Source organism: Anolis sagrei, chromosome 2 (genome assembly GCF_037176765.1).
Source record: "Anolis sagrei isolate rAnoSag1 chromosome 2, rAnoSag1.mat, whole genome shotgun sequence".
NCBI lineage: Eukaryota > Metazoa > Chordata > Lepidosauria > Squamata > Dactyloidae > Anolis > Anolis sagrei.
The window spans coordinates 117,510,269-117,534,650 of NC_090022.1; the positions used below are offsets into that span (position 1 = coordinate 117,510,269).

Here is a 24,382-nt window from a genome sequence, read left to right on the forward strand (position 1 = left end):
TTGGGAAGTCTGACTTGGCCACGGTAGTCCACGCTCTGGTTACATCCCGTTTAGACTACTGCAACGCTCTCTACGTGGGGTTGCCTTTGAAGACGGCTCGGAAGCTTCAACTAGTCCAACGCTCGGCAGCCATGATTCTAACAGGAGCGGAGCACAGGGAGCATACAACCCCCCTGCTGCACCAACTCCACTGGCTACCGATTTGCTACCGGGCTCAATTCAAAGTGCTGGCGTTGGCCTTTAAAGTCCTAAACGGTTCCGGCCCAAGCTACCTATCCGACCGCATCTCTGCCTATGAACCCACCAGGACTTTGAGATCTTCCGGGGAGGCCCTGCTCTCGATCCCGCCTGTCTCACAGGCACGGCTGGTGGGGACGAGAGATAGGGCCTTCTCGGTGGTGGCCCCGCGACTGTGGAACGCCCTTTCCACGGACATTAGACTAGCTCCATCATTAATGGTATTCCGCAAAAAAGTGAAAACCTGGTTGTTTGAACAGGCGTTCAAATAATTAGTGCAATGAAGGTAATGAACATTGGATTGGAACAATGGATGACGGATCTGGATCATGTTTTTAGTGATGAGATGCTAGCGAATGGCTATTGGTGTTAATTGTATATTGTTGTTAATTGTATACTTTTCTATAATATGTTATGATGTTAACTGTTTTTTATACTGTGTTATGGTATGGAATTTCTGTTGTTCTTGTTGTGAACCGCTGTGAGTCGCCTAAGGGCTGAGAACAGCGGTATACAAATAAAGTAAATAAATAAATAGTTGCTTTGAGTCCCATTATTGGTAGAAAGGCAGGATATAAATTACTATAATATATAAATATCCAGGCATTTGAATAGCATAATATGTTTGAAGAGAGTCTTCAGCTTGACTTCTTTGTCCCATGCCCATATTATTATGTGTTTAGCAAACAAGTCTTTAAAGGATCTTAATACAGTTTCTTTTCATAGTTCGAAAAACACATAGGCTTCATCAAAGTTGTTGCTTTTTGCCTCCACTAACCAAAATACTCCTCTAAAGGGTCTCCTTATTCAGATCTGATCTCTAGGGTACACCTTCTTTTTCTAGTGCTCCTGTTTGACAAATCCCTGTTTAGGATGGAATGGAGGAAGTGAGAGGGGGAGGGAAGGATAGAGAGGCCAAAGACATGGAAGAGAACAGTGGGAGACGACTGAACCCCTTCTGTGAGCCCTGTGTAGTTGATGGGGTTGAATGAAACAATTTCATACATGAACCAGGAGCCCCTGGTGGCGCAGTTGGTTAAACCCTTGTAATGGCAAGGCCTACTGACCGAAAGGTTGGTGATTCGAATCTGGGGAGCAGGGTGAGCTTCCATCTGTCAGCTCTAGCTTCTCATGCGGGGGCATGAGAGAAACCTCCCACAGGCTTGCGTAACATCCGGGTGTCCCCTGAGTAATGTCCTTGCAGATGGCCAATTCTCTCACACCAGAAGTTTCTAAAGTCACTCCTGACATGAAAAAAAATGAACCTACTTAGGAACCATTTGTAATTCCTTTGCCCCAGGTAATAGAACCATCAATCTGATAGAGGTAATTCACTTGGTGCCCTCACTGGCCATTTAGCTTCTAAGAACCTGAGAGTTCTGACAATTTTAAGCATAGGTGACTTTATCCTGACAAAATCATTATTTTTGCTGCTGGGAATGTATGGTTTCAACTATCCTGATTCTGAAGGTTGGCCTTAGAAGGACTGAAGGTTGCTTGCTCTTGGAACAAAGGCAGATATTGCACTATTTATGACTACTGTCCTAACTGACTGTAAAGGCCTATGTTTGCTCTAAACAGTGAAGGTTCTGAAATTGTAAATGCCTTGGCCTTGTTCCTGCTGGTCCTTCTGGATCTTTTCCTGATTGGGCGGCAAGAGGGGTTGAAGCGTCGGGAAGTTGAGTGGCGGCTTCGGAACATTATCAACAAAATAGATGGTGAGCCCTCCCTTCCACTGAATTGGTCCTTCTTTGTTATTCTGCATGTATGTGTAGCTGCATCTCCCCAAAGGCAAACCCGTGCCTTAATACCTTATTTTGATGATGGTGATGCCAAAGTTCTTTTCAGTAGTCCTGTCCCTGAATGTTCCAGAGATGGCCATGCCTTACATCTCATAGCCGTTAGATCTCCCTTTACCCAGTCATACCATTTCTTCTTCCTGATTCCCATTACTAGACCTTTATCTTGGCCTATTGCTTGCTTTGCAATTGGCATCTGTCTGTTTTCCTATCTATCTATCTATCCTCTATCTATCTATCTATCTATCTATCTATCTATTTTGGTTTATTGCCTTCTTACATTGTTTGGGGATAGTGCAGGATGGTATAGTGATGTTGGACAGTAGCTCCTTGCAACCACAGACTAGAAGTGAAGAACGCTGTAACCTGTAGTCCACAAATATCTGAGGGCTGTGATTTGCCTGTTCTTGGAAAACTGAGTCTCTGATTTGGGTTGTTAGTTACAGTGCTTTCAATATTGTATTTCACAACTTTACCCACTGTGCTCTCTCAACGCCAGATGAAACTCATTGCTTTATAAATGTTCTGATTTATAGAGCCTTTTACAATATTACTGAGGAAATATGCAGCAGTAGGTTATCTGGTGGCGATCCTGTGCAAATACTGAAAAAGATTTTTTTATTCTGGTACAATAGAGTCTTGCTTATCCAACCTTCGCTCATCCAACTTTTGGTATTATCCAACGCAGTCTGCCTCCCGCCCAGATCCACAGCTGTTTCAATACATTGCAGTGTTTTGGTGCTAAATTCCTAAATACAGCAGTTACTACATAACGTTACTTTGTATTAAACTGCTTTTTCTGTCGATTTGTTGTAAAACATGATGTTTTGTAGCTTAATTTGTAAAATCATAACGTAATTTTATGTTTAATAGGCTTTTTCTTAATCCTTCCTTATTCTCCAACATTTTCACTTATCCAATGTTCTGCCGGCCTGTTTATGTTGGATAAGTGAGACTCTACTGTAGTTATATACTATTACATAAATTGTACAGCTGCAATTGACACCCATACCCACACATATATGGAGGGGGAGGGAGAGATGAGGGACAGGAAGAGAGAAGCTGCAAGGTGCCCCAAACAATTGGAGGGTATGAGAAGAAAGTTCACCCTCAGCAACTAATCAGGTAAAATTATCCCTTTTAGCTTCATCGGTATCTCAAGACACCTTGATACCAATATATGCTTCCCTCCCAAAGCAAAAAACCATTTAAAACTTAGAGTGATGGGGAGATTATGGCAGGGGAAAGGTTTAAGTCCTCCCTCCCTCTCTTTGTAGTTTTTCTTTGCTTACTCTTCCTTCCTCTTGCAGCTGCTGTTTAGATTTCAGAAATTATACTCTAATTGCATTCATGAAATGTATGCCATGCCTGATTTGGTCTTGGAGTGAGTCCAGAATTGATTCCTTCCCCACTCTGGACATGTAGCTATCCTTCCCTGCTGTTTTGCTTTCCAGATGTCTTAAAAGATGGCAAAGAGTCGATTTGGGCAAGTACCATGTACCCAGATGTTCACATGCCTTTTGCCCCATCATGGTCCCTCCACTGGGTCTACAGGGATGGTCGTCTCATCAATCTCCCAGTTAGCTTGTTAGTAGAAGGTGATGTTGTTGCTCTGAGGCCGGGGCAGGAATCTTTCACTTCTCTTAGAGGGATTAAGGTAATTCACTTTCCTCTTTTTTTGTCTGTCAGGAGAATAACTATATGGGGACTGTTAGACAGAGAAAGGGTCTGTGAAGACTAGGAACTACTATAACCCTGAAGGTCTGAGTTTTAATGGAAAGCATTCAACAGATATATTTTCATGTTTTTTTCCCTACATAAATATGAGAACTAGACATTTTCTATTTTTTCAATTGTTGTGTGAATGATCAGTTATCCCCTCTCTGAGAGGGCGGTCTTGTTTATACCCATCAGTTTAGCTTCAATAATGCTGCAGCTTAAGACACTCCCAAAGTGTCTTAAGTGGCCTCCCATCAAAGGCCACTTTTAAAAACCAAAATCGATCATTTAAACCTGATGCTTCACAGTACATAAGAAAAAATGTGTTGTCAGAGGAAGTTTGTGTATCGGTATCATGACAAGAACATTTATACTCATGATCTTAGAAAATGCACACTGTAGTAGAGAACTACTGTGCCAGTTAGAGTAGCCACAAAGAACCATAGGTTTTTTTGGGGGCACAAAAAGACACTTATTTAAGAAATAGGAAGTGTTTTGGGATGAGGATGGGGCTGAGCAGGTGTATTTTGCCCACTTCTATGATGGGTCATAGAGTATGTTCTCACTGATCCTGTTCTCAAGAAACAAGTGCTTCCAAAGGCTTCTTTGAAGTGTCCATATTGTTTAGTTGTGGTGGAATTTGTCTCCTTTTTTTAAAAACAGGATGATGAGCACATTGTCCTGGAGCCAGGAGATCTGTTTCCGCCCTTTTCTCCTCCCCCTTCACCCAGTGGAGAGATGAAGAAGGGACCCCAGAATCCCCAGCTGTATCGACTATTTTGTGTCACAAAAACACCAGTGATTGACAATGTCAAGTAAGGCCAATCATGCTTCCAATATCAAGGAAGTCTGTTTTTCCTTTTTAAAATTTACAGTGGATTTAGAGTGAAATGGGTGCAGAAAGTGCTGTCAAATTGATTTTGAGCCATTTTTATTATGATTGATTAAGACATATATATATTCTGTTCTATATCAGGATATCATATAATGAAATCAGCTCCATCAATTTGAAACATGAAGTAGAAAAAATACTATTGTTTAAAATTATATTAAGCTGGATAATTTATTACAAAAAGTTAAAAAGTAAGACTCATTTACTTTAAAGACGATGGAAGCCCAGGTCTCCGCCGTTAGCAGAACCGCCTTCTTTCATCTGCGGTAGGCTAGACAGCTGGCCCCCTACCTGTCCAGGCTAGCTACGGTGATCCAGGCCACGGTCATCTCAAGACTGGACTACTGTAACGCCCTCTACATTGGCCTTCCTCTGTCGGTGATCCGGAAGCTCAAGTTGGTACAAAATGCAGCTGCTCGGCTTCTTGCGGGAATTCCGATGAGATGCCACATAACCCCAATCTTACTACAGCTGCATTGGTTACCAATTGAGCACCGTGTCACTTTCAAAGTGATGGTACTCACCTTTAAGGCCTTGCATGGTCTGGGGGTGATGTACCTGAGGGACCGCCTCACCCCCTACCAACCCCAGAGATCCCTCCGTTCTGAGGACCAAGATCTATTGGAAGTCCCCAGTGTCAAGACCTTGCGTCTAACAGCAACCAGACGCAGAGCCTTCACAGCAGTGGCACCATCACTCTGGAATACTCTGCCACCTGAAGTCCGTGCCTTGCGGACTTACCAGCTTTCCGCAGGGCATGTAAGACATACCTGTTTTGACAGGCTTTTAATGTTTGATAGTGTTGTTTTTAAATTGTTTTAAATTGCTTTTAAATTTTGTTAGATTTTAGCTAGTTTTGTAAGCCGCTCCGAGCCCCAGGGGAGTGGCGGCATATAAGTTTAAATAATAAATAAAAATAAATAAAAATAAATGGACAAAAGCATTCCACCCAAAGGCATTAAGAACATATTGTTGTTTACATGATTTTAATATGTAGTAAGCCGCTTTGGGTCCCGTGAGGGAGAAAAGCAGGATGATGATGATGATGATTATTATTATTATATTGTGTTTAACTTGGCATTGAAATGAAAGCATTGTAAGAGTTTGAATTAGGTTACAGCAGAGGTGCTACAGCAGAGAAGACCCTCTCCCATGGTTCTTTGTTTCCACTAGAGTTCCTGGGCATGTCCTTTTTATACACAACTGGTCATTGATAGGTGTCACATGGGACAGTTCACATCCTGTATCTCATAAATGTTTGAGTGCAAGCAACAACCACAGTCACAACATTTCAACCCCTTGAATGTTTTGGTCGGACATTACTGAATGACAAGGATCCACCTCTGGGAATTATGTCTGGAGTGTTACTGCTTTCCCCCATCTTCCTCTCTGGAGGCTGTGGCTACACAGAAATGTGGCCTTTCCCCCACAGTAACTGACATACCATAATGATTTTTCCATGGGTTTATTGGTTCTCAACAGATCTGTGATATCACCAGATCCCACATGAAAGGGACTTCATATAGGCCTGCAGTTTCCTAGCCAGTTTTCACCAGACTGAGTAAGCAGAAGCAGTCTGCCTTGCTTTGCTCTGCAGAAAACCTGGCAACCTTTGCTCCCAGTGGTTGGACACAGATTGAGCCCTTAGTAGATTTCTGTCCTCATGCAAGAGAAGAAAGGGAAGTATAATTTTTGCCATGGGGATATACTGTACCCCAGAAAAGCCTCTGTTAAGATACTTGCTACTAAAATATCAGTTTTTGGAAGGAGAGTACTATCCTTTGTATAAGCAGAGTTGGGGAACTACATTAAGAAGGCTAATTGACACTAGGTAAAATCCTTAAGGCATTCTCTTTTGTTTCAGGTTATGTTTGGAAATGGCCTTGTCACGACCTGTGACTGCTCTGGATAATGAAAGGTTCACAGTGCAGTCAGTGATGCTCAAGTTTGCTGTCCCTGTTGTCTTGGTAAGTCTGCTGGTGCTACGTTTGACTTCAGTGTTCAAACATTATAACATCCAGGGAGTTTTTGTTGTTTGTAGAGCTAACTATGTTGTGTCTTTATGCCTGAGCACTGAGGTTTGCAGTGCTATTTAATGCTGTCTTTCTCCTTTTTTTTGACAGACTGGCTTCCTCATCACCAATGCTATGCGCTTTGTTTTCATGGCTCCTGGAATAATCCCTTGGCAATACACTTTTTTTCAGTTACAGGTAAGGAAGTTTGCCTTCTTTTCTTCACTTCTTTATTGTAGTTACTTGTTTTCTTCACTAATTTAAAGGGCTGCTGGTGGCTGGTAAACAGCCAGTTTTTGCAGTCAAGAGTCCTCTTTCTTTCTGCTTTTGGGGGTAAAGAAACACTACCATTTTGTATGGCGGTGGTGCTAACTGATGTACTGGGATGACTTTGCAGGTCAATGGTGTATTGCCCATCCTCCCGTTGCTGTTTCCTGTCCTGTGGATTCTTGCTACTGCCTTTGGTGAGGCCAGAGTTTTGGCCCAGATGAACAAGACCTCACCCACTTCCTTGGTGAGTACACTGCAGTTGTGTATTACTGGAAGGGAAGAGGAGAGGATGATCTGGCGGTGGGGTTTGTCATGTGAAGGGGCAAGAATGCTGGACTACTGAATCAGGAAGAGAATTTTCAAGTCAGAGGGATTGTGGATGGCTATTTTTCTTTTGCCGTTGATCTGTTTGAATCTTTAAGACAGAATCAATTGTGGATTCTACTAGGGAGGCAAGATTAAAATTAGAAATCAGTTGTATTTGGTATGTGGGTGTTGACAGCCAATCAAGGATATCAGAGAAACCTGGTTAAAAAGTGGCACCTCTTGGCTATGAAAAGATTCTTCAAGGCTTTCAATTCTCCTGTTTATTGCCCTTCTCTCTCCTCCTCTCCTCTCTTCATCTCTTCTCCTTGCCACTTGTGGTAATCTCATGGAACTTAATATCCTTAATTCCACTTTTCCTCTCATCTTTTCTTGTTGCCAGCACATCCATCCTCCCTTTACTCATATACCAAAATATTTTGATATTGTTATGTTCTCTACCCCAGGATCTTGCCCATTCTGTCTTCACAATTGTGCTTTTAAGTTGTTGTGCGTCTTTGCCCTATTCCATCCAAATCGTTACTTCTGCCTAGGTCAGTTCTCTCTTGAATTGCATCCTCTCTCTTTTCCTCCAGATCCATTTGGAATGTAGCAGGTTTGGATGTTTCTTTTTTACAGCCACTTGGATCATATTTTCTCTTGTCTTTTTTTCATCCTTCTCTTTTATCTGTGAACTTGTGAATTGCATTATTCTACTTTACTTTCCCTTGTTTTTTTTCTCCATTTGGACTATCATTTTTCTTCTCTCTTGAAACTTCCCTCTGGACCATTTTTATGCTTGATTATTTTCTCCATACGCCACTCCATTTGCATAGTATACTTAATTTGTGACAAAATCTACATGTATGCAATGTTTAGATCTACACATTTGCACAAGATAAAACTCAAGCTTCTTCATTGTGATCTCCGTGAAAATCGCACATATAGTACTTCCTGTGCAGTAGCTCAGAATCCTCTGGAAAGCTTTTTAGTCCAAACTATAGCCATGCCCACCCTCCCCAGAGACACCTGGGAGGATTTAGCCCTCTTGGACTTTAAAGGTTGTGCAGACAGCTGTCTTTGTGGGGATGTGCCTGCGGCCAGCATAAAAGGTAAGGCAACCCCCGAAGGGTTTTGCATCTCAGACAGCTCTGAAGCTGCACACTTCCTTGGGGAGGGGGGCAGGAGGAGGGCTTGCTCACAGAGCAAATCTTTCAAGCAGCACTCGTGCCCTCTCTGTGCCTTCGGCATGAAAGAAAGAGACACAGGGCAAGACACTACCATATGGAATTCCCCAAGGCGAAGGAGGCACATGTTGTGACTGTCCAAGCCTGGTAACTGTCCCCCAGAAGGAACATATTTTTAGGAGACACAACTGGCCTGCAACGTGTAGTCAACAAACAGTCTGGGCCCAAGTTCAATAGAGAGCAGCGGTGTCAATAAACAGTCCAAAGTTCTTCACAATAATCGAGGTCCAAGTTGGTTGGGTTTAGGCAAAAGAGTAGTCAAGCAGTCCAATTTCAAACACTTAGTTAGGTAGTTAGTTATACAAGAGAAATTCCTTAGCTGCTGCTCTTGCGGTGGTTGAAATGAACTGAGGCTACAGCCCCTTCCACAGCCTATATGCCTCCTGGGGAGGGTGGGCAGGGCTATAACCAGGAAGAAAAAGCTTTCCAGAAGATTTTGAGCTACTGTGCAAACGCATGTGTGCGAATTTCATGGGTGACCACTCGAAGAAACACAGTTACAGGTAAGCAACATTTCCTTTTATTAAGTATGCAATCTTTTTAAGATTTCAAAGAAGATTGCCACTTTGAGGGTTTAATTTTTTTTGACATGTCAAAGAATAAATATGGTGGGATTCTTGATCCTTTTTAGATACAGTATGTCCTGCAGAACATATGCCCTTTCCCATCCACATTTCACATTAGTGGCCAGTACTTTCAGAATATTTATTTATTTATTTATCTACAGCATTTATATACCGCTTTTCTCACCTCTAGGGGGACTCAGAGAGCCCCACATGTCATTTTTAAACACCTTGATAATAACTAATCTCTTTCTTGCTTCAGCTGGCTAAATTTTCGGAAGACACCCTCAGCAGCTACACAGAGATGGTATCTTCACAGGTACTATTTTATTAATTGGTGTTGCATCTTGCTCTTTTTGTTTCATGTCATCATCCAAATTCATTTCCGTTGTGCTCTGCTTCCACCTCCCCGTTCATGTTTGTGTCTTGTTTCCAGTGTTTCTTGCTTTTTGAAACTTTCATTTCCTCGCTCTCTTGTGTTCTGCATGCATCCAGTTACGTATATTTGCCATGTGCACCTCTTTGTAAATGTTCACAATATTCAAATTTCCTTTCAGCATCTGACAATGAAATGTCATGCCATTTAATCCGTTTCCATGAATTTTTATAAATGTATTTAAAATACTTTCTGGGTAGAAATAGATCACTGAGAGAGGCTGGTAATATTAGCAGTGTCGGATTATAGAGTGTCTCTCACTCTAATATAGATAGATAGATAGATAGATAGATAGATAGATAGATAGATGTCCTGGCTATATTTTTTGTATACTTTGTGTATGTGTGTGTACATCTCTATACTGTAGTATAACATGCTATGATGTACAGTGTACACAATATTTCAAAACTGGCACAACTTTGTTGCAAATTGTTTATCAGTATTGCTGTGAAAAACACTGTTTAATTCTTTCAAAACACCTTTAAATCCCTTATTACAAAATGCACAGAATATGGCTGAACTGTGACTCAGTCTGTGACTGAGTAAACAGGTAATTTCTTGGAGAAGCAACCAAAGGGCCAACGAGTAACTCTGAAAGAGTTTGAGAAATACATAGCTTAGATGGGAGAAACCATCGGACAACTATCACCCTGATGCTCCACAAAACTGGTGACATGGAAGAGTGATGAAAAGAAATCCATTGCTGAAATGACTACTTAACAAAGTCTTTGGGAGGCACATAGGGAACACCTGAAATATCTAGAAAAGATGCTTAAAGCTGTTTAGAAAAAAAATCCTGAACTTTTTGGCCTGCAGGAAAGTACTATGTATTGTTCAGGCCAACATGCTCTCAGAATGCTATTCTCATAGTGAAGCATGGTGGTGGCATTATCATGTTTTTTATGAGAGGAACTGGAAAGCTAGCATTTCCTATTTACAAGAAAGGTGGTAGGAATGACCCTCAAAACTGTAATCCAGCTAGCTTTCTCAACATTACCTCAAAACTATATGCTCAACACCTACTTCATGAACTGACAGACTGGCTACAAGAAAAACAATTTATACATGAAGAACAGGCAGGGTTATGATGTGGATATAGCACCTCAGATAAATTATTCACAGTAAATCATATCATAAAGAAATATACTAAGGAAAACAACAAAAATGTCTTTGCTGCTTTCATTGATCTTTCTGCTGCTTTTGATTCCATTAACGGAAAGATATGGAGGAAGCTACAGAATTCTGATATTGATTGCAGAATATTAAGATTGATACGGGAATTATGCACTAACAGAAATGAGGGTCAGAGTTGACAGAAATTGTTCTCTGACAAAACCTTTTTCAACAACACGGGGAGTAAAACAGAGATGATTACTCCACCCCCAATTAAGAGACTGGCTATTTTGGGTTGATTCAAGCAGGGCTCTGCAGTCAACCAGGAACTTAAAATTCTCCCCATGGCTCCCCTTTTTGAAAACTGAACATTTTAGGGCCAGATATCTAAAATGCCTTCACTGAACTGCGATTCCAAGTAATGCCCACTGCAGTGTTAGATGGTTGTTACCATAATATCCCACTGGAAAACAGACTTTGCATCTGTAGCCAATGTCAGGTGGAAGACGTTGTGCACTGATAGTATAGTGATCAGAGAGAAAGATATTTGAATTGGTAGAGCATGAGACTCTTAATCTCAGGGTTGTGGGCTTGTGTCCCATGTTGAGTGCAAAAAAAAAATCTAGTTAGGTTTGTGGGCAGTTTGGATGGAGCCAAGGACAGAAGAATTTTGCAGGAAAACCTGTTTCACTCTGCGAGGGACCTGAATTAGAAGGGGATTAATCTTCCAACAAGACAATCACCTTAAACACACACTCAAATTAACACTGAACTTAAATGTCTTCAAGTGGCCAAATTGAAACTCAGGCTTCAATCCATCTGAAAATCTCTGGCAAGATTTGAAAGTTGATTTTCACCAGCAATTCTCATGCAATTTGCCAAAGCTGCAGCAGTTTTGCTAAGAAGAATGGACAAAAAAATTACAGGGTCCAAATGCACAAGGCTGATATAAAAGAAGACTGTAATTACTGCCAAATATACTTATGTTAAACATTGATGCAGTAGTGTTAATTTAGATACTTTGCAACCAACAAGTATCAGTTTGTTTTGCATGCTGCAGTAAAAATATTTTGCACTTTCACAGTGTTCACTAGCTTGTAAACATCAATTGGTAACGATGTGAATTAAAGATGTTTCAATTCTAGGCTGTAACACTAAAAATGTGGAAAAAATCAAAATAGGGGGAGGATGCTTGTGGACAGCACTATGCTATAGATCAGGCCCGCCCAACTTGTGAGTAGTAAGGGGCAAAAATTAGATATGCTAAGCCTCTTGGGGTGACAAATAGGTTTTTAGCACTTTACTTTCCAAGTAAAGTATAATTAATGTTTAATTGGGATTGTTGTTGTGTGCCTTCAAGTCATTTCAGACTTAGGGCAACCCTAAGGTGACCCTGTCACAGGGATTTCTTGTCAAGATTTATTCAAAGGAGATTTGCCTTTGTCTTCTTCTGAGGCTGAGACAGTGTGACTTGCTTAAAGTCACCCAATGGATTCAGAGGCATACTCCAAGGTTTAAACCACTTCACTAAGCATTATGAATTCTGAATTCCTTCCCTCTCTTTTTCCTATCGACCTTTCTTTCTTCCTTTTCTTCCTCCCTCTTTCCTTGCCCCTCTTTTTCCTTGCCCCTCTTTCTTTCTTTCTTTTCCTTTTTCTCTCTCCTTTTCTTCCTGTCCATTCTCTTTTTCCTTCCTTCCTTTCTCCCTTTCCTATTCTCTGTCACTCCTTCCTTTGTTCCTTTCCAGGAGAGAGCGGGTGGCAGCCGTGAGGGAAAGAGATGGTTGGTGGTGAGTGGGCGCCACCCGGTTGCCCCTGGGAAGGAACAAATGAACTTTCTGATTATTAAAACACCAGTTCTGTACCTAAAAGGCAACAGAGGTAGAGGAGCCCAAAGAATGGTGAAATTTTGGCTTCTATGGATGGTTGGAATATTTTTTTTAAAGTTTAAAATTCAAACGGGGGAATGTTGGGTCCCTCAAAGTCCTTGAGAGGTGGCAATGCAGTTTCCTGTCCACTGGGAGTTGTCCGCTTTTGGTTTATATCTTAGTATCCTTCTAAGTCATTCAACATTTTTTGTGCACTAGTTCTCTTGTTTTCTTACAGTTGTCTATAATAGTGTTCTTCTGAAACATATAACTCTAGTTCTAGTGTAGTGGAACTAAGTACATTTTTCTAAATTAAACTTGCTGTAATTTTTGCTTGTCTGTTTCCCCCCAGTTGTCCAATTTATGTGGGTTTTCCTTGCAGGAAATGATCCGTTGTATTTGGAGTCACTTCTTGCGTGTTCTGAAGGGAAAATCCCCAACTCTTACCTTTACCTCTAGCTTGCTTCACAGCTTGGGATCTGTCACAGTAAGTATGATTTTAAGGAGAAGTCTTAAAAGTGAGCACCTGAGTTTCCTAGACAGGCTGGGAGAGTTTGTCTCTCATAATCCATTATTTTGAACACCTTGCTTGCGTTCTTTTTTAAAGGATTATTCTAACATCTCACAATAATACTTTTATTTTGGTTAGGTATTTTTTTTATAATGGGTTAGATAATGTGTTCAGATTTCTTCTGTAGCCACAAACAAGCCCTTCTAACCTGGATAGATTAGCTAAACAGTGGCTAGATCAAAGCAGTTGAGTATAATCTGGGGATTAAAAGCCTGACAGACTTGAACTATCTGTTTTTAAATAATTGAAATCTAAACCTGGAGTAAGTGACTTGCTTTCTTGGGTTTTTCCTGTTATTTTAACATGACCCAACTCTAAAAGTGCTAATGCTTTCACTAAGACTGCTCTTTATGGGATAAGTTGTAAAACTCATGGTTGTAGATTATGAACGACATTTAAAAGCACTTCTTAATCTGTAACCCTTTTTAGCCATAGCTGGCATGTCTGTAAAGTGGGTATGCTACTTGTAATTGATATTTTTAAAAACACCTTTTGGCATCTGTATGTTAACCTGCTAGAGATACCGTGAAGGCTGTCTATTTGCTCTGTCCTGAGTAGTGTTAAGGAATTTTCCCAGGGTTGGTTAGTACTTGGCTTTCCTTCCAGTGTGCTTGAAAGCCGAGTTGCCCTGACTGTTGTTTAGTGACTGTGACCTTAGTAATTCAGATACAGTCTTGCCAGTAGTTTATTGTATATCTTTGGGGTGTTGTGGGATGTCTTGGGCTTGTTTTTAGGTTCTTTGCTGTGTGGATAAGCAAGGAATTCTGTCCTGGCCTAATCCCAGTCCAGAGACGGTTTTGTTCTTTAGTGGCAAAGTGGAACCGCCTCACAGCAGTCATGAAGACCTGACGGATGAACTCTCCACGCGTTCCTTTTGCCACCCAGAAATGGATGAAGAGGTGAGAGATGGCTCCTTGGGCTTTGCCAGGAATCTCAGAGCTCTGATCTCATTTCTCTACCCCATTCTTCTTGTCAAAAGCAGGAGAAAGCTCTCCCCAAATACCCATCCTTCAATTCTTCCCTAGTTTCCTACTTTCCCCCAAACCTTATTGTTCCCCCTCTTTTATTGTAATATGTAAACAATAGACAATAAAGATGATTAATTTAAAAAAATAAAGCAGGAGAAAGCTAATTAAAAGGGGAAAGCAGGCACTTCAAATTCTGTAACTAGATAGCATCATAAGAATACCACTTATCATATGAGTTGTGACATCTCTGTTCTTTCAGAGATTATATTGCTCAGGGTTCCCTGTGTTAGTGACACAAGGTTGGCATCTTCTCAGATGAAAGCCTTCTGAATAGTTTCTGGAGCGGAGTCAAACGTCTTCACCCAGTAGATGCACCTGGCCCTGCTATTGATTGACTTTTGAATGGACAATATTTTTCTTCATTATAAGGCTTATTTCAAATGCTCCCCCTGACTGGTTTCTAGCTTTTGTTTCTTCTTTTTTTCCTGCTTTATTTGACATAATTGTGGTTGCATTTTATATAGTAAAACACTTTATAAATTTAATATAGCAGGTCTGTATTTCAAATAAGTTCTAATCAGATTAATGGAAATTGTATGTTAGTGTACTTATTTCTCTATAACATGCATTGCAAAATTCTACAATGCCTAAAATTCTTTGCTACTAAGGATAGGGTTTGGGGAAGAACAGGTTGAGCACCTCTTTTCAGAGAACTTCAGCACCTAGGAAGTGCTAAGACTATAATTCCTCATCATTTGAAAGGTTAAGACAAATCTTTCATTATCAGAACATTTGTATATCATGTAGTTTTCTTTTTTTGTTTCAAATTACATGGCTTTCTGTGCTTACCTCTTCTTATATTGTATTACAGCCCCATGAAAGGGATGCTCTTCTATCTGGGCCTTTGTCAGATGTTGTTCACATCACCAATGAGCAAGACAGGGCTGAGTGGTCCACCTGCAACACCCCTAAATCTTCGGATACACACATTCACAAGAAACCCAGTGGTCGCAGCAAGCACCACTCGGGATCCAATGTGAGCTTTTCCAAGGACATTGAAGGGGGAGAAGAGGAACCAGTGAAGGTAAGACAGTGGACTTGGCTTCTTGCTGAGGAAGGCCAGAAGCAGATAGAAGAGGAAAGGTTTGGCAGGAATACAGAAAAAGTGAAAGAGAATACTGTTGGGAAGAAAAGAGGAGATTCAGTCTACTACTAGCAAATTAGTTTTCATTCTGCTCTCATGTCAACTGAATAAAATCCCACATTATCGCTTTGAGCTGGATTATATGGCAGTGTGGACTCAGATAACTCAGTTCAAAGCAGATATTGTCGGATTTTCTGTCTTGATATTCTTGGTTATAGGGCTGTGGGGAAGGGCCCTCAGTATGTGTAAGAAAAGTTGAATCATGGAAAGCTGCTTTCCTTTTCCTATAATGGGGTTTCAGAATAAGTCTATCTGGGAGAAAGTTAGAGCTGCCTAGTTAACATACAATGCACAAATTGGTGTCTGAGAAATACTGTTAGATTGTTGTGGGGGGGGAAAAACAGAAATCAAGGCTCACTCTGTGCTTCATGGACTGAGGACTTGTGTCTGCACATCTTTCTTTGCAGTAACAGAGGAAGGGTGTTAGTTAGGTCCTTTTGGCCCTGAGTGATCCCTCTTAAGAAGTAGGTTAGAACTTTGAAAGTTGGTGTCTGAGGAGTTCAGCCTTACTTTGGTATCGTAAGGTTGAACACCTCAGCCACCAGCTTCTCATCTAAAAGGCTGAAAAGGGCTGCTTGAGGGCCCTTCCACACAGCCATATAACCCAGTATATGAAGGCAGAAAATCCTACAATATCTGCTTTGAACTGGGTTATCTGAGTCCACACTGCCATATATTTCAGTTTAAAGCAGATAATGTGGGGTTTTATTCAGCTGCATGGAAGGGGCCTGGGACAGAAATGTATAAGCTGCTTCCAGATTATTACTTGTTCATTCTAGTGTTGAGCTTCCTCTGGAAAGTAAGGAATGAGACAGGTACCAGATTCCTATGTGCCTTTCCCCTTTTTTTGCTATCCTGGACTCACCTGTGTGTGGTAGTATGGATGTGAACCACTACAGTAGAGTGAATTGGAATGTATGTATGCTGTATGCATAGAGAGAGCAGGACAGGGTAAAAGAACAACAGTGGGAACTTGTGTGAAAAACCATGGGAGTGATTGTGCTGGAACTGTCACTAGTCTAGAGAGAGTAGATAGAAGATGAAGGTGCTGCCAGATCACCACAGATTAAGCTGGCAACCAAGTTACGTGCCTGCCAGGGCAAGTTGCTTAGCAACCCATGGAGCTGACGTTCTTGCTTTCTCTTTTTATAAAACGTAGTTTGAGTAAGGAGGAAAAATATATGAAGCTTTTTCTTCATGTTTAGACTCTGGGAACATTATATAGTAGTACACGTTGTCACTGGACAACTTGAATGAAAGATGGTTAACCTTTTATACTGATGTAACTGCTTTCATCAGTACACCTCAAAGAGAAGGATGACCTTCTCTTCTTTAGCCCTTTAGGTGCTCTCACAGTCCTCTCCAAAGGGATGGGGCTGTCTCACAAGAAAGATTTTTGGCATTTATAGTGTGTCTGTGAATATGTGTGAGAGAGCACAAGAGCTGTTTTGTTGAGTTGGTGAAGTGATGTTGAATTCTGCTCAGAGTATTGTCAGCAAGAAATTACTCATTTTTTAAAGCAATGACAACATATTGCATGAGCTTGGAGTCAAGCATTCTGAGCATGGAATATTGAGACCTTCCCATCTCAATTCATTTTGAATTTTCTGTTCTTTCTATTGTCATCAGTTTTTGGACACATTTCCATAAATATTAAAGCTACAACTTTGGATTTTAAAACATGGGGTATTTTCCAAGATGTAAAATTATTTCTTTAGCTACACAGAACTCTTCTAAGGTTGTATGGATGGTGTGCTAACCCTATGTGAAGTCTATGCCCCTCAACATTCACATCTGTAAGCAAAATGATGGCTGGCACCTTATATTGGTGGTCATACTGAGTTGTGGTAATACTGGTAAGAGATCTTGTTGCTCTTTGGAGCTGATAAGGCATTTCTCTCTTATGTTGAGCCAGGTTGAGGGTGACAATGAGGGACTGGCCTGTGAGGCTGAAGACTTTGTATGTGATTACCATTTGGAGATGCTGAGCTTGTCACAGGACCAGCAGAATCCTTCCTGCATCCAGTTTGATGATTCCAATTGGCAGATGCATCTAACCTCCTTGAAACCCCTGGGCTTGAATGTGCTGCTCAACCTGTGCAATGCCAGTGTGACAGAGCGCCTGTGCCGTTTTTCTGACCATCTCTGCAACATTGCCCTGCAGGAGTCGCACAATGCTGTGTTGCCAGTGCATGTGCCGTGGGGACTTTGTGAGCTTGCCAGGCTCATAGGTAAGACCGGAAGAAACAACAGGTGCAAAGGAGGTGACAGGGAAGAAAGATGGGTATTTTATTTTTAGGAAAATCTCTCAATTTCTCCCTCCCTTTAATTGATGCATTGCCTTTCTTCAAAGGAATGACCCTCGGTGAAGGTAACAAAGTCAATTAAAGCATACAAGGTATTTTAAAAACCCAATTCAAAATAAAACAGTTTAAGAAAAGGCACCGCCCGCTTGATTAAAACTCCAACTCCACTGCCAAAGAACTGCAGGATGGGGTGAAAATGATGGGGGTGGGGGAGAAAATGACAGCAGAAGAAACACAGTGCAGACAAGATGGAGAGCAGTGTCCAGTTACCACCCCTGGACCTTCCATGGCGTTACTGACTGCCATAGGGATGGCGACTTGCAACACCAATGTGAATGAGTGCTCCTGGAAGTGTTTCAGAGAAGCAACCCATCTTTTTTATTTAGCCTGGAAAGGGAAGTCCAAGAGACTGCTGGGCTCCATGGCTTCAAAAATAGTTTTGAGGACCATTGGACTGTACTTTGAAAATTTATGCAATAGATTATTGAACACACAGTCAAAGCACTTCCAGAAGATGTTTGCTTCACTCTGGACTAAATGCCTTTATTTAGTGTTTGCAATAACTAGTACAAAGAAAAAAAAACCTAGCTTCTTGGTTTTGTTTGGATTCCTGGATCCTTTAGGAGCAAATGGGCATATCGCATGCAAGATAAGGAGAAATGGGTCACTGTATGCAAACATTGTCTGGTGGGTTTGCTTATCTTAAGCTCTGAACTGTAATTCCCACACCCAGCCAGCTGATATTGATTTACTATGGCTTGGTGTGATAAGGCAGCCAGTCGGCTGTAAGCCACATGTAAATCTTTCTCTGCTGTGTCAATAACGCGATTTGCTGTGATGGGACCTTTGACCAGATCTGTGGGGTTATATTCTGGTGATTGGGGAGGGAAATGTAAATTTTTCAGAGGTGATCTCTGCAGCCTGTTTGCTTTTCCATACCTAATTTAGCCATGTTGAATAAATTGTTGATGTGCCTGCAAATCAATCCTCCCTCATGCTTTCCTTGTGTATACTTTTGCTTATTTAGGTTTATGAAAATATTTGTACTCCACTGTATATCTGATGATCGTAGGGTAGAGTAAAATAAGAGTTATTTGGGACAATAAATAACAATAACTATAAAATACGTTCAATCATTTATTACTTAAAACAAGAGCGTCAAACCAGTTGAAACAATTTTAAATAACACCAACCAGCAAATATTATAAAATCAATTAAGCCTTGGAGTCTTTCATATCAAAATCCAGCTTTTGATTTGGCATTGAAATAACATGTATTGGCACCGCCAAGGTCCCTTCCACTTTGCCCCTATATCCCAGGATCTGATCCCAGATTACTTTTTTATTCCAGATTATCTGGCAGTGGAGACTCATTTAATCCAGTTTTAAAGCAAATAATCAGAAGTCAGTAATTTCAACCCTCAATTTAAAAAAAAACCCTGCCATATAACAAATAAAACCATTGTAATGAAAACTGTATATTAGTCCTTCCCAACCTGTCACCTTCCAAACATGTTGGCTTACAGTGGACCAGCTGGTTGAACATACAGTAGAAAGCATCAGGCAGGGTAAATATGTTCCCTTGTCCTTTGGGGAGCTTATGAAACTATTTTTTTTAAAAAACAACAACAACAAAGCAGCATAGTCTCCCTATGCTTAGTGTTTATTTTAGGAAAGTATGGGCGGGGAGTGAGGGAACCAACAAGAAGAGAGATTGCTTTTTTTGGTAATTAATAGGAATCTTATCTCTCTTTCTTGGGGAGTTCATAGATTCAATCTTGCAGTTGCTGTTTGAGACTGTTGGCCAACATTCAGAGCTGAGTATATATGGTACATGCAGGAAAACCTGGCTGAGGAAAAAGTGGAGTCATCCTTGTGTATCAATCTATGCAATATGGGCAGGGTGCCAATTTTTTATCCACAGAGAATAAAAACCAGAGAAGAAACGCCCAAGTGGTTCTAGCTATCCTTCCACAGGCTCCCTGTACATTTGTCAGGGCATCAGGATGGTAATGGAGAAGAGAAGACAAAGGAGGAGAGCACCTTTTTATTCCCATAAGTTTCCATGTGCTTTCCCCTCCAATATCACATTCTCATGTTAACTTCCCTTCCTCTCAGGCTTTACACCTGGTGCCAAAGAGCTGTTCAAGCAGGAAAACTACCTGGCACTTTACCGCCTGCCGTCAGATGAGATGGTGAAAGAAGTGATGGTTGGAAAGCTTTCATTCATCACCAAAAGGAGGCCGCCTTTGAGTCATATGATCAGCCTTTTTGTGAAAGATACCACTTCCAGTAAGACTCCTGTCTGGTGAGGGGTGGTGGTGGTGGTGGTACACATGTGACTCATGTACAATTCATAACACAGAGTCCTCTGTAGTCTCAATGGGGCTAGCAACCTCTCTACTCAAAGCAAAACCCAGGGGGTAACTGTCTGGGAGTTTGGTTGAGTTCCTAAAATCCTAGAAAAATGCAAAAGAAAAAGGCTTTGCTATCACAATTGAGGCAGTCATGTTTCCAAGTGAAGGTTCCTAGAAAAGGAGCCATTTTTTCCACTGGTTAATTAACCTCAGCCTTGGCTGAGACAATAAGCTAGAAAGTGAGGCATAGTTTCAGTAACTGCCTAGAACCAGGATGTTGAAAACACATCAGGTGTGTTCAGGAAAGGAATGTAACGTGTTGGTTTACTGATAAAGATTCTTCATGTTTGTTTATTAAAACATACTTGCTTTGGAACTTTCTAGGCTGTGAGAAGAGTTGGCCAAGTATGGAAATGCTTTTAGGAAGATAGCAGGTTCTTCCTTTAAACATACTGTTTGTTTCCAACATGTAAACCCCTGGACGGTTCAGATGATGGTGGTTTGATAACTTACATTAAAAGCCTGACATGTCTTGGCTTCATTCTAACATAACCAAGAGATGAGTGGCTGACTTTTTGCAGACACACAAGGACAGCAGGCTTTCAGATGCGAAGGCTCACTCCAGACAGCTTTTCTTATAAACAGCCATCTGTCGCTAGACGGTTAGCATGTTTAAAGAAGAGAACGAGGAGACCTCTTCCCTGGTCTTGTCTGACTCCCATCATCTGAGAGTGGCCATTGAAGTGCTGTTCTGAGGAAGAGCAAGGGGGAGACTGACACCTGTGAAAATGATTTTTGTGGGAGTTTGCAGACTATTGTTCTTGGGGATGCTAGACCTAACACTGAATGAAAGAGGTTGGCTCAGAGAATGCTGAACACAATGGAACTAACTGCATAACTTCCCATCTCCCTACTTTGAAGAGCATTTATGTGGTTTGTTGCCTTATAACAATACGAATGATGAAGCTATAATAATATATTGCAGGAAAGCTTGACAGTTCATCTTTTCCAGTGATACTTTGTTTGATGACAGGCAAAGTTCATTGAATGTACCTTTCATTATTTGTTGTATTGTTAAATGTACAAAGGCACCTGTGGGCAATGATGAACATAGAAACCTGTGTAAGAAATGAGCATGTCAGAAAGCTATTTTCAGTTCCTAGACACAAACCTCATTTTCCCTCTTAGGCACTGAGCAGATGCTGTCCCATGGGACTGCGGACATAATCCTTGAGGCCTGCACAGACTTCTGGGATGGCTCTGATATTTATCCTCTCTCTGGATCTGACAGGTGGGCAGTTTTTGATTACTGTAACAAAAACTACTGGCTTCACAGAGCATCATGAAACTGCATCGAGAAAAAGAGTTGTGTGGCTCTCCAAACATTGTGGGAATTCTGTTCTCAACATCATGCACTGTTCGGTAGATTTGTCAGCCAACTACAGTACATGTGGACAGTCTCTTGGACCCAACCCCTGCTGAAAAGATTTAGACCAAGGTAGTGGAAATGTGACCTATGGGCTGCATGCAGCCCCAAGACTATTTTTAAAGCACCCAAAGCTTCAAATTATGGGGTTTTATTATTTTGGAAATTGTTTGGATTAATTATTTTAAAATTAAAACACCCTGTGTGCCCTCTAAGGTCTTCCCTTTAGATGTGCAGAGCTGGGAGTCTATTTTTAAAATTAGTCTGTGATTCAGAAGAAGGGCTCCATAAAATAATCCAGAGGAGGGCAAAAACGTGGCAGAATTGCGCCTTTCATTCCCACTTTGAAGGCCCAGGTAGCATTGTTAGTAGTTTTTTGAAATGCTAAAAAATCAGTTATAAAAAGAACACCACCATATCTGGTGATAGGCCTGTGTGTATGCCAGACTTCTGGTCATTTTTTCACTCTGATTTTTGACTTCCCAAGGACATGGAGGCAAGATTGAATATCCACCCTTGGGTTGTGCACTTTTGTAATCTGTTAGTCTGTGGAGACACCATTTTGCATCTCTTCCTCTTTCCCCCTGCCCCACTTTAAGATTCTTGAGTTTAGTGATTCATCCCTTTTTCCTAGGATAGAGAGGATTCCACATTTTGCTCTTTTTCCCTCTAAAACCATTTCCCATTCTGTAACCACGTGACACATTTCATTTGCTCTCAGGGCATTTTTTTCTAATAGGGATCTTGGTTATTTTGGGATACTTCTGTAAACCAAGGAGTTGCTAAAAGCCTACTGGTATCCTCCTCTATTGTACAGTTTATCTTGCTTTGTATAAGGGTAGGCCTTTGCAGATCTAAATTCATTGTTCCATTGGCTGCAGGGATAGTATATCAACATAACTCTTCATACACTGGAAACTCTTTTATTTGTTGTTTTTGTTTTTGTTGAGTATCTTTAAGTCATTTCTGACTTATGACAACCCTAAGGCAACTCTATCACAGTTTTCTGAGCAGTATTTATTCAGAAGGTCTCTGTTTTCCTCTGAGGCTGAGAGAGTATGACTTGCCCAAGGTCACCCAGTGGTTTTCTTTCGTTCCTGAGTGGAGATTCAAACTTTGGTTTCCAGAGTTGTAGTCCAACCCTCAAACCATACTGGCTCTGATAGGTCTTCTTTAAAAGGGGGAGATTAGTCTCAGTTCTTATCCCAACACTTTTACCCCCTCACCAGCATCAATATCTCAAATTTGTGCAAAATTGGTATGGATTGTGGTTTCTTATATTTCAGTGTTTTCAAGAATATAAACACTTTATTTAGCAAGACTATCCCCTTCCTGCTCAACCACCTCTGAAAGGCCTGTGTCTGTGTTTAAGGGAAAAGGGAAACTTTATATGTATTCCTGTATTATAGGTTGCCTTTCTTGATTGCCTCCCCCCACAAGGCAACTCACGGCATATCAAAACAATCTATAATAACATATGAGAAACCATAAAATCATGATCTAAACCGCCACGCTAGCACTTTTAAAAGATAGATTGCAGCAGCGGTAATGTGGTGGTCGTACCAAACAGCAGTGCCTGATGCTTAATTTTGTGGGCAGATGCTTTCTCCAAGCATTACAGTAGAACTGTTTTTGCTGCATATTGCAAGAAAGAGAGGGTGAGGTCACTACTTGCCATAGTTGTACAGAACCTTTGAAAGTGGTCATGGGGGAAGGCAGGAATGGCTTCTAAGAAGCCCAGAGGGTTGGAATGGGTCCTCAAAATCAGTGAAAAGTGCTTATACTTCTGGGACGCCTCGCGGGAATGGGTCTCGGAGGTACTGCTTTGCAGTGGCTCCGGTCATTCCTCGAGGGTCGGTCTCAGAAGGTGTTACTGGGGGACTCCTGTTCTACCCCACAACCTTTGTTTTGTGGGGTTCCTCAGGGTTCAATACTGTCCCCCATGTTGTTTAACATCTACATGAAGCCGCTGGGCGAGATCATCCGGAGTTTCGGGGTGCGGTGTCATCTGTACGCAGATGATGTCCAACTCTGTCACTCCTTCCCACCTGCTACTAAGGAGGCTGTCGAGGTCCTGAACCGGTGCTTGGCCGCTGTGACGGTCTGGATGGGGGAGAACAAATTGAAATTGAATCCAGACAAGACAGAGGTACTCCTGGTCAGTCGCAGGGCCGAACAGGGTATAGGGTTACAGCCTGTGTTAGACGGGGTCGCACTCCCCCTGAAGACACAGGTTCGCAGTTTGGGTGTGATCCTGGACTCATCGCTGAGCCTGGATCCCCAGGTTTCGGCGGTGACCAGGGGAGCATTCGCACAGTTAAGACTCGTGCGCCAACTGCGACCGTACCTTGGGAAGTCTGACTTGGCCACGGTAGTCCACGCTCTGGTTACATCCCACCTTGACTACTGCAACGCTGTCTACGTGGGGTTGCCTTTGAAGACGGCTCGGAAGCTCCAACTAGTCCAACGGGCGGCAGCCATGGTACTAACGGGCAGGGCGCAGGGAGCATACAACTCCTCTGCTGTACCAGCTCCACTGGCTGCCGATTAGCTACCGGGCCCAATTCAAAGTGCTGGCATTGGCCTTTAAAGCCCTAAACGGTTCTGGCCCAACATATCTATCCGAACGTATCTCGGCCTATCAGCCCACCAGGACCCTAAGATCTTCGGGAGAGGCCCTTCTCTCCATCCCGCCTGCTTCACAGATGCGGCTGGCGGGAACGAGAGACAGGGCCTTTTCTGTGGTGGCCCCGCGGCTTTGGAATGCCCTCCCTATAGAGATAAGATCAGCCTCCTCGCTGATAGTATTTCGGAAAAAACTCAAGACATGGATGTTTGAGCAAGCATTCGGCTAATCCAATGCGATGAAATCTCTGATCAAGGACTGGCAATCACAGACAACGAAATTGGATTATGATTTTAATTTAAGAGATGCATTGGTCTGTATTGGTGGCCCAATACTGTGTATTGTATATGTATGTGTTTTATATTTTTAATTGGAATATTGTTGTTTTTAAATGTTGTAAACCGCAATGAGTCGCCGTTTTAGGCTGAGATATTAGCGGTATACAAGTGTACTAAATAAATAAATAA

General features: G+C 41.6%; 1 protein-coding gene across 3 annotated transcripts in view; it reads left to right on the top strand.

Annotated features, from left to right (window-relative positions):
• TMEM94 (transmembrane protein 94) overlaps nt 1–24,382 on the top strand; it is a 102,697-nt gene that overhangs the window by 51,286 nt on the left and 27,029 nt on the right. For all 3 annotated transcript variants that reach the window (XM_060764691.2, XM_060764692.2, XM_060764693.2), the window contains 13 exons: nt 1,819–1,955; nt 3,491–3,693; nt 4,419–4,570; nt 6,512–6,614; nt 6,771–6,857; nt 7,057–7,173; nt 9,305–9,361; nt 12,841–12,945; nt 13,764–13,928; nt 14,869–15,081; nt 17,117–17,432; nt 19,625–19,798; nt 21,052–21,154. In XM_060764691.2, coding sequence (XP_060620674.1) covers nt 1,819–1,955; nt 3,491–3,693; nt 4,419–4,570; nt 6,512–6,614; nt 6,771–6,857; nt 7,057–7,173; nt 9,305–9,361; nt 12,841–12,945; nt 13,764–13,928; nt 14,869–15,081; nt 17,117–17,432; nt 19,625–19,798; nt 21,052–21,154 — 1,932 coding nt within the window. The remainder of the gene's footprint in view (nt 1–1,818; nt 1,956–3,490; nt 3,694–4,418; nt 4,571–6,511; nt 6,615–6,770; nt 6,858–7,056; nt 7,174–9,304; nt 9,362–12,840; nt 12,946–13,763; nt 13,929–14,868; nt 15,082–17,116; nt 17,433–19,624; nt 19,799–21,051; nt 21,155–24,382) is intronic.